At 38.6% G+C, this 11,069-nt stretch overlaps 1 protein-coding gene across 1 annotated transcript in view; it reads left to right on the top strand.

Moving 5' to 3' along the window:
* SCARB2 (scavenger receptor class B member 2) overlaps nucleotides 1-11,069 on the top strand; it is a 140,026-nt gene that overhangs the window by 123,533 nt on the left and 5,424 nt on the right. Inside the window, exons 8-10 of the mRNA XM_007949035.2 lie at nucleotides 2,367-2,485; nucleotides 4,229-4,302; nucleotides 5,705-5,756. Of these exons, the coding sequence (XP_007947226.1) occupies nucleotides 2,367-2,485; nucleotides 4,229-4,302; nucleotides 5,705-5,756 (245 nt within the window). The remainder of the gene's footprint in view (nucleotides 1-2,366; nucleotides 2,486-4,228; nucleotides 4,303-5,704; nucleotides 5,757-11,069) is intronic.

Genomic DNA, 11,069 nt, shown 5'->3' with positions numbered 1-11,069 from the left:
TGCGATGATGGGATCAAGTATAGCAGGGATTGTGGGGCTGGCACAGGATCGGGCAGTGTTTCGTTCTGCTGTGCATGGGGTCACTATGAGTCGGAAATGACTCGACGGCACTTAACAACAGCAACAACATGGACACAAAAGACCTGCACAAAGAAAACTACAAATCGCTATTCCAAGAAACCATAAGAGATCTACATAAATGGAAGAATGTATCATGCTCTTGGATAGGAAGATTGAACACTGTGAAAATGTCAATACTACCCAAAGCCATCTATACATTCGATACAATCTCAATCCAGATCCCATCAGCATTCTTTAAGGATAAGAAAAAACAATCACTAATTTTATATGGATAGGAAAGAGAGCTCACATAAGCAAAACACTGTTGAAGAAGAATAAAGTAGGAGGTCTCACACTCCCAGATCTCAAAACCTACTTTACAGCCACAGTAGTCAAAATAGCCTGGTGCTGGTACAATGACGGACACATAGACCAGTGGAACAGATTTGAGAACTGAGAAATAGATCCATTGACCTCTGGTCAGTTGATCTTTGACAAAGGGCTGAAATCCATTAAATGGGGCAAGAGACGGTCTCTTTAACAAATGGTGCTGGCAAAACTGGATATCCATTTGCAGAAAAATGAAACAAGATGCGTACCTCACACAATACATGAAAAGTAACTCCAGATGGATCGAAGACTTAAACGTGAAACCTAAAACTATAAAATAGTTCCTCAAGGAAAAAACAGGGGCAAATTTATTGGCCCTAACTTATGGCACAAATAGACTGTTAAGCATAACCCAAAATGCACAAACAGCAGAAGATAAACTAGATGAATGGGCCCTTCTGAAAATTAAATTTTTATGTGCTTCAAAAGACTTCTCCAAGAGTAAAAAAGAGAATCTATAGATTGGGAAAAAATATTCAGCAATGATATATCTGACAAGAGACTCACCTCTAAAATTTATAGAAAACTCCAACACCTCAACAACAAAAAGAATACAATCTTTGAATTGTATTGAAAAATGGGCAGAATACATGAATAGATACTTCACCCAAGAGGATATTCAGGTGGCCAACAAATACATGAAGAAATGCTCATGATCATTAGCCATTAGAGAGATTAAAATCAAAACAACAAGATATCATCTTACCCTGGCACTAATGGCAAAGTTAAACAAGGCAGAAAATAACAAATGTTGGCAAGGATGTGGAGAGATTGGGACTCTCATACACTGCTGGTGGGACTGTCAAATGATACAACCACTGTGGAAAGCAGTATAGCGATTCCTTAAAAAGTTGGAATTAGAAATACAATTTGACCAGCCATCCTATTACTAGTATATATCCTAAAGAAGTAAGAGCCAAGACAAGAACAGATATATGCACACCCATGTTCATTGCAGCACTGTTTACAATAGCAAAAAGATGAAAACAACCTAGGTGCCCATCAACAGAAGAATGGATAACCAAACTATGGTACATACACACAACGCAGTACTGTGCAACACTAAAGAATAATGTAGAATTTGCAAAACACCACATAATGTGGATGAACTTGGAGGACATTATGCTGAGTGAAATAAGTCAATCACAGAGGGACAAATACAGTATTAGTTCATTATTGTAAAAAGTCAAGGAAAGGTTTAATATGGAAGGAAACTTTCTTTGTTGGTTATGAGGGGTGGGAAGGAAGGAGTGGGAACACTGCAAAAAAAAATATGCATTGACCCATGTCACTTCAGTTTTGTTTATTTCACTGTACATAAATTATATTTCAAAAAAATATATTTAAAAAATTTTTTTTGTATCAACATATTCAGGAGAACAGGGTTTATCTTTGGTAAAACAATAAAAATTTAAAAACAAAAGCAAGCAAAAAAAAAAAAAAAAAAGACATCCATTGATTGGTAAACCACTGTAGTTAAAACAAGTGTTTGAGGTGAGACAACCTCCATTCAGTTAGAATTCTACTCTGCCTCCATCATAGTAGCTGGATGTCCCTAGGTAAATTCTGTAACTTTTCTAAGCCTCAGTTTTCTCAAATATAAAATGAATATAATAATTCTAACCTCATAGGGCTGCTGGGAATGTTAATTAAAATAGTATATGTACAGTTCTTGACACTTTATAGGTTCAGTAAATGTTGAAGAATAAAGAATTTGATATATGTGTGGAGTAAAATAATTTGGAGTAAATGAGATTTCAGAAAATAAAGTATAAATCTTGACCTAGGATATGGAATTTTAGAATTTTAGCTCTCATTCTATATTTAACTGTGTATAGCTGTTTTTTTCCCTTGGTGACCAGGTTGGTGATCAGGAATTTTATACTTATTTTTTCATTGCTTTCCATAAAATGCAGGTGCACCCATTATTATGTCTTTCCCACACTTCTACCAAGCAGATGAAAAGTTTCTTTCTGCCATAGTTGGCATGCATCCAAATGAGGAATATCATGAGACATTTGTGGACATTAATCCTGTGAGTATACACTGCTTCCTGGTGACATAGCACGTGTTACTCTGTCTATACAGTGTACAGTGAGTTAGTTCTAAGCACTCCTAAGACATATATTGCGTTCTTTCATGGGGAAGGGAGCTCTGGTGGCGTAGTGCCTAAAGCATTTGACTGCTAACTAGAAGGCTGGTGGTTCAAACCCCCCAGCCACTCCTCAGAAGGAAGGTTGGACAATCTACTTCTATAGTGATATCGCCTCAGAAACCCACAGAGAGGTCACTATGAGTCGGATCTGACTCAATTGCAGTGCGTTGCATTGTGTTGCGTTTCATGGGGAAAATTCAGCTTAGTGCAATGTAATGTATAGTCTCACAGTCCTGTAATTAGAAGGCTGAATTCCGTGCATCTGATATACAGAAGTACCAATGAACCTACTTTAACAAAAAAGCAATAGTGAAAGTTCAGTCATTGGAGACAACTGAAATTGGACCCATGTTACCTGGAAAATCTTCTCTCACTAGCATTGGACCTGAACACTTATTCATTTCTCCCATTGGGGCACAAATCAGCAAGATTGAAGAAATCCCTATGTTTACTCACTGTCAGAAATATTTTGGTTGTAATTTAAATATACATGTTAGCTCCAGTCACTTTTTGTCAAACCATATTCAGTAGGTACTTCTGCGAGTTTATTATGTGAGACTATTAATTTAAAAGAAAGGAACTGTGGCAATGTAGTGCCTAAGGCATATGACTGCTAAACAGAAGGTGGGCAGTTCAAACCCACTAGCCACTCCACAGAAGGAAGACTGGGCAATCCATTTCTGTAATGATTTACCACGTTGGAAATCCAACTATGAGTTAAAAAGCTATGAGTTAAAAAACATGGGGTATAAATATACTTTAATCCTGTAATAAAAGAGGAGAAAAATTAAAACCATTCTAAAAAAATAGAATATCATTTCATCATGTAAGAGCTTCTCACTATAGGAACCTAATTGAAGCCAGATAACCTTCATGCTTGGGATGTTAAACCCCATAGAACAAAGAAAAGCAAGAATATTCTTTTTGCACAGAATTTTATGGACATTTCACTTATTAAAAAAAAAAAATTCACTGCTGTTGAGTCGATTCAACTCATAGCAACCCCTCTTTGGGTTTCCAAGGCGGTATCTCTATAGAAGTAGATCGCCAAGTCTTCCTTCTGAGGAGTGGCCGGTGGGTTTGAAATGCCAGCCTTCTGTTAGCAATCAAATGCCTTAGGCACTACTCCACCAGAGCTCCTACTTCACTTATAGCTATACTCATTTCACTTATATCTGAGAAACCAATGATCTTATCCTTTTATGAATAAAATTAGGCGTGGTTTTCTCTTTCCCCTCTTAGCCACCACTTGGTCAGTTTTCATGAGCCAAACTATTAGCATCCTAGGATCTTATCTTTTTAGAGATACCTCAGGCTCCACCCCAGACCTACTGAATCAGAATCTGCATTCTACCACCATCTCCAAGGACTCAAATGTGTGCCCGTGAAAGTTTCAGGCAACCAAGATAATGAACAGTTCTCTTACTGTTCTGGGACCAGTTCTCCCTTATCCTACTCTGTTCATCAGGGGCAGGAGTGTATGGGGGAAGCAAACAAACAAACAAAAATCATGGTAGTAGCCACTGTTTATCAGAACCACACTGTAATGAGGGTCTATTGAAAATTTTTGTTTATGGTTTTTAATAAGTCCTAATGTTTTCTTTATACTTCTCTGATTTGCAGTTGACTGGTATTATCCTAAGAGCAGCCAAGAGGTTTCAAATCAATGTTTATGTCAGGAAATTAGATGACTTTGGGTAAGTATTGTTTACTTCTAACTGAGACAGAGGATAGTTTTGCTACATTGACTTTCTGGTGGGGTCTATGTCAAGAAGAGTACAGCCCACCTCTTCTAATTCTGCTGACCCCTGACTTCTTTATTTTCATAGGGTGCCTTGGTCTTGAAATTTACTTATTTTATTTACTGTAACACTTACAGAGTGCTTTCTATGGATCAGGCGCTGTTTTAAGCACTTTACACATGCTAATACAACGCAAATGCAACCACTGCCATGGAGTCGATCATAGCGACCCCTCCTTGGGTTTCTGAGGCAGTGTATCACTACAGAAGTAGATTGCCCAACCTTCCTTCCGAGGAGTGGCTGGTGGGTTTGAACCGCCAACCTTCTGGTTAGCAGTCAAATGCCTTAGGCACTATACCACCAGAGCTCCTATACACATACATACATCTGTATATTTATATATATCTCCAAACCCATTACCATCTATTTCGACTTATGGGGGTCATGTTCAGAGAAGCACTAAGCTCCATAGTGTTTTCTTGCTTGCAGTCTTTTGGAAGTAGATCGCGAGGCCTTTCTTTGATGGTACCACTGGGTGGTTTTGAATGCCAACTTTTTAATTAGCAGCTGAACCCAAATCTGTGCACCACCCAGAGACAAACACACATACTCTCTCTCTACATATATATGAAAATAAAATTTGATTGGTTCACCTATCGAAAGTGCCAGCTTTAACTGCATATATCATGAATCTTTCTAAGAAGCATATATGGTTTCCAAGAATGAATTTTGTCACTCATGTATGTATTTCTGATGTAGTATAATTTAATAGCTAAGAGCTGGGCCTTGAAATCAAAAGGAAGTTTCAATCCATCCTGACTCCACAACTTACTCTTGTGACCCTGGGAAAATTGCACAGCTTCTCTGAGCCATAATTTCTTCATCTGTAAACCTGGAATAAAAATACCTAATGCAGGGGACTGTTGTGAGGATTAAATGAGATAATGGCCACAAAACACCCAGCACAGAGCCAACACATCATAAGTGCTTGATTCTGAAAACAGTGGCCTAGTTACAAACCACTGTGAGGGATGGCAGCATTGTTCTGCAGTGTGTATCCTGGTGGTGACTGTTAGAATAGTAATCATTTTGATGAATTTGCTTTCAGCATCTTGTGTTTTGATCATTATACTTGCCATAAATGTGCTTGACTTGGAATTGCTAGACTGATCGAATATTAGAATCTAACTTCTAATTGTATATGTGTTTGCAAAGATAACTAAGAAGCCAGTAGTAAACTATCAGTAATTCAATGAAATAAGTGTGCTGGGATGTTCATATAAACCTGTCTCTTCAAAGTGTGCCACTCATGTAGTATGATAATGGCTGTAAAAGATCTCATCCTTTATCTTTATAGTGAGACTGGAAACATTAGAACGCTGGTTTTCCCAGTGATGTATCTCAATGAGGTAAGTCCTGGGAGGGGACACAGGTATGTTTTAGCACCAAACCTTGGGAAACATCCATTATATCTACTACCATCATTTATTCTCACTCACTGCTGTGAAGTCAATTCGACTCATAGTGACCCCTCCTTGGGTTTCCGAAGCGGTATCTCTATGGAAGTAGATTGCCTAGGCTTCCTTCCGAGGAGTGGCTGGTGAGTTTGAATCGCCAGCCTTCTGGTTAGCAGTCAAATGCCATAAGCACTATGCTGCCAGAGCTCCTGTCTACTACCGTAGAGCTGTGTAATTTAAGAGTTGAGAAAAGGGAAAAGATGGTTTTTAAAAACCTGTTTGCTCTCAGATAATTTTTGTTAAAATATGTACATGAACCTGCCTGTGTCGAAGATTTAATTTAAAGAAAAGAGAGAATAATTTCCCTTCTCAAGACTGTTGTTTATGAGAAGTTCCCTTTTGGGAAGCTGCTTAGATAAGAAACAAAATGCAAAGGTAAAATGAAACATTGTTAGATATTGTTGAAACAGGATAAATAGCCAACACTCAGAATGATGTTCAGGATAAAGCTTTCTTTGAATCTTCTCCTCCTTTAAGACCTTGCCAGTTTGTAAAATGTCATCAATTTACTTCTTGTTATGTGCGGTCAAATTGTCTCCAACTCATAGTGACCTTATGTACAACAGAACAAAACACTGCCTGGTCCTGTGCCAGCCTCACAGTCTTATTATACCTCAGTTCATTGCTGCAGCCACTGTGTCATTCCATCTTATTGAGGGTCTTCCCCTCCTTTGTTGACCTCCACTTTACCAAGCATGACATCCTTCTCCAGAGAATGGTCCCTTCTAACAACATGACCCAAGTAGGTGATATGAATTCTGGCCATTCTTGCTTCCAAGGAGCACTGTGGCTACACTTCTTCTAGGGAAGATTTGTTAGTTCTTTTAGCAGCCCAGAGTACTTCCAGCATTTTTTGCCAAAACCACAACTCAAAAGCATCAACTCTTCTTCAGTTTTCACTCACATGCATAGGCAGTGACTGAAAATACCATGGCTTGGGTAAGGCACATCTCAGTCTTCAAAAAGATATCTTTGCTCTTCAGCACCTGAAAGAGGTCTTTTGCAACAGATTTGCCCAGTGCAATATGTCTTTTGATGTCTTGATTGCTGCTTCTGTTGATGTTGATTGTGAAACCAACTAATATGAAGTCCTTGACAACTTCAGTCTTTTCACCATCTATTATGATGCTGCTTACTGGTCCAATTGTGAGGATTTTTGTTTTCTTTATTTTGAGGTGTAATCCATTCTGCAGACTGTAGTCTTTAATCTTCATCAGTAAGTGGTCCAAATCATCCTCACTTTCAGCAAGCAAAGTTGTGTCATCTGTGTATCTCAGGCTGTTAATGAGCCTTCCTCCAATCCTGATGCCATGTTCTGCTTCATATAGTCCAGCTTCTTGGATTATTTGCTCAGCATACAGATTGAATAAGTATGGTGAAAGGATACAACCCTGACACACTCTCTTCCTGATTTTAAACCATATGGTGTCCCCTTGTTCTGTTTGAACAACAGCCTCCTGGTCTATGTACAGGTTTCTCATGAGTACAGTTAAGTGTTCTGGAATTCCAATTCTTTCAATGTTATCCATAATTTGTTACAATCCACACAATTGGATACTTTGCATAGTCAATAAAACACAAGTAAACATCTTTCTGGTATTCTTTGCTTTGAGCCAATATCCATCTGACATGAGCTATGATATCCCTCACTCCACGTCCCCTTCTGAATCCAGCTTGCATTTCTGGAAGTTCTCTGTCAATATACTGCTGCAACCGTTTTTGAATTATCTTCAGTAAGATTTTACTTGCGTGTGATATCAATGATACTGTTCAATAATTTTCACATTCTGTGGGATCACCTTTCTTTGGAATGGGTACAAATATGGATCTCTTTCAGTCAGTTGGCTAGGTAGCCGTTTTCCAAATCTCTTGGCATAGCTGAGTGAGTGCTTCCAGCACAGCATCTGTTTGTTGAAACATCTCAGTGGGTAGTCTGTCATTTCCTGGAGCCTTGCTTTTTGCCAATTCCTTCAGTGCAGTTTCGACTTCTTCCTCAGTACCATTGGTTCTTGATCATGTGCAACCTCCTGAAATGGATGATCATCTACCAGTTTTTTTTGGCATAGTGAGTCTGTGTATTCCATCCATCTTCTTTTGATGTTTCCTGCATCATTCAACATATTGCTTGTAGAATCTTTCAGTATTGCAATTCAAGGCTTAAATTTTTTCTTCAGTTCTTTCAGCTTGAGGAGTGCTGAGCATGTTCTTCCTTTTGGTTTTCTAATTCCAGGTTTTTGCACATTTCATTATAATAATTGACTTTGTCTTCTTGAGCTGTTCTTTGAAATCTTCTGTTCAGTTCTTTTATCCTTTTTATTCTTCCATCTGCTTTAGCTACTCTCCATTCAAGGGCAAGTTTCAGAGGCTCTTCTGACATTCATCTTAGTCTTTTCTTCCTTTCCTGTCTTTTTAATGACGTCTTGCTTTCTTCATGGATGATGTTCTTGATGTCATCCCACAATTCCCCTGGTTTTTGGTCACTGGTGTTCAGTGGATCAAATCTGTTCTTTAGATAGTCTCTAAATTCTGGTGGGATCTAATCAAGGTCATATTTTGGTTCTTGTGGACTTGTTTTAATTGTCTTCAGCTTCAACTTGAACTTGCATATGAGCAGTTGATGATCTGTTCCACAGTCAGCTTCTGGCCTTGTTTTGGCTGAAGATAATGAGCTTCTCCATCACCTCTTGCCTCAGATGTAGTCATTCTGATTCCTGTGTACTTTTTCTGGTGAAGTCTACATGTATAGCCACCATTTGTGTTGTTGAAAAAAGGTATTTGCAATGAATAAATCATTGGTCTTGCAAATTTCTATGATGCAATCTCCTTCATCATTTCTATCACTGAGGCCGTATTTCCCAACTACCAATGATTCTTCTTTGTTTCCAACTTTTGCATTCCAATCACCAATGACAATTAACACATCTTGATTGCATGTTTGTTCAATTTCAGACTGCAGAAGTTGGTAAAAATCTTCAATTTCCTCATCTTTGGCTTTGGTGGTTGGTGTGTAAATTTGAATAACAGTAGTATTAACTGATGTTCCTCACAGGCATATGGATATTATCCTATCACTGACAGCATTGTACTTCAGGATAGATCTTGAAACATTCTTTGTGATGATGAATGCACCATTCCAGTGCAATTTATCATTCCCGGCATAGTAGTTCATATGTTTGTCTGATTCAAAATGGCCAAAGCTAGTCCATTTCAGCTCACTAATGCCTAGGATATCGATCTTCATGCATTCTATTTCATTTCTGACAACTTCCAATTTTCCTAGATTCATACTTTGTACATTCCATGTTTTGATTATTAATGGATGTTTGCTGCTGTTTCTTCTCATCTTGAGATGTGCCACATCAGGGAATAGAGGTCCCAAAAGCTGTCCTCTGTTCACATTATTAAGGGTGGCACTACTCTGAGGCAGCAGCTCTTCTCCAGTCATATTTTGAGTGTCTTCCGACCTAAGGGGCTCATCTTCTGGCACTATATCACACAATGTTACAGGGCTATTCATGAAGTTTTCCAGTAATATATCAGACAGTGTTTCACTATTCATAAGGTTTCACTGGCCAATTGTTTGACAAGTGGCTGGTGTCTTCTGTCTTCCGAGTCTTAGTCTGGAAGCTCTGCTGAACCCTGTCCACCATAGGTAACCCTGCTGACATTTAAACACCGGTGGCACAGCCTCCAGCCTCACAGCAACACTCAAGCCACCACAGTACGACAAACTGACAGACAAGTTTGTCTTCCCTATCTGTTATATGCTGCTCTGCTTATTTCCTGGTCTCCCCCACCCTGCTTGCTTACCTGGCCCGCCTCTGGGACAAACACTGGCCTTCCGCTGATGCTGGGGCTGGCTCACTGTGGTCTGTGCCCAGGGTGGCTCCACACACGCAAATACCCGCCTCCTGCTGGTCCCGGGGCTGGCTTACAGAACTGTTTACTATTGTTCATTAATTGAGGAGGAGGAAAAGAGAATAAAATTAAAATGATTGGCAACATGGCATAAATATTTTGTGGAAGGCAGTTAAATAAAAGATTATAGAAAATGATACATGTCCATTAATTTCAGGGACATATGATTGCCTTCGTCATCATCCTAGAACAGAGCTGCTTCTGCTTCTGGTAGGCAAATATAATGAATTATAGAAAACAGAGTCTTAGTTCAAACAAAAAATGTTTCACTGAAGAGATACTTCTTTCACAAGCTACACACAGAAATTTTATACATAAATGTTAAGTATAAACTTTTGTAAATAAAAGCATATTCTTAAAGCTCAAAATACCCCACTATTTAAGACACCTATGGTAAATTTTTTTCTCAGTCCCGTAACATATCTACTAAAGCTATAGCTCATTTTCCCCCTTTCTTCCACTCAGTTTGGAGGAAAAAACGCAGGTTCTTCCCCCTAAATAAATTCCCCATTGGTAGACTTCTGTTGTTAACAGCATTTTTAAAAACGTTATACTATTTTTTATCTCCTCCCCAAATATTATTCTTTGTAGAAAATTTAGTAATTGAGATTATCCAAAAAGGAAAAATTAAAAGCACTCTTTACAAAAATCTGTCATACTGATGTATTGCTTTTAATTTGCTTTCTTTTACTCAACAACCTGTTGTGAAATTTTTCCCAGTAACAACTTTTCAAAAAATAATTTACTTAAAACCAAACAACAACTTAACTAGTAAAAAACGTCTGCCTTGAGCATTAAGCTCTTTTAACAACTATCTATATGGGATCAAAAAAGGAGCTTTGGTGGTATAGTGGTTAAGGCAAAGGTTGGTGGTTTGAATCCCTCAGCTGCTCTATGTAGGAAAGATGAGACAGTCTGTTTCCATAAAGCTTTACAGCTTTGGAAACCCAATAGGGATCGCTATGAGTCAGAATCAAGTTGATGGCAGTTGATTTTGGTCTTTTGTTATATGGGATTGTGGTGGTTATGTTTGTGTGTGAACTTGGCTGGGCCTGGCTGAGTGGCTGGGCAGCTGGTAGTAGTTATTCTCCATGATGAGACTGGCAATCAGACTCCATGGTGGGATCTACCACAAGCAGCTGAGTAGCTGCTTTGGGTTTGTGGTCTGCTTCCTGTATATAAGAAGCAGCCTTAGATGGGTGAACAAGCTAAACAATTATGTATGTCTAAATGGAGAGTGTATCCAAGATCATATACAGGGTTGGCAGACAATGGGCCTCTCGAAGA

Source organism: Orycteropus afer, unplaced genomic scaffold (assembly GCF_000298275.1).
Source record: "Orycteropus afer afer isolate SDZICR_OR568_19922 unplaced genomic scaffold, OryAfe1.0 scaffold00235, whole genome shotgun sequence".
NCBI lineage: Eukaryota > Metazoa > Chordata > Mammalia > Tubulidentata > Orycteropodidae > Orycteropus > Orycteropus afer.
Note: the sequence above shows the minus strand (reverse complement) of the source record. Positions and strands in the feature narration are given on the sequence as shown.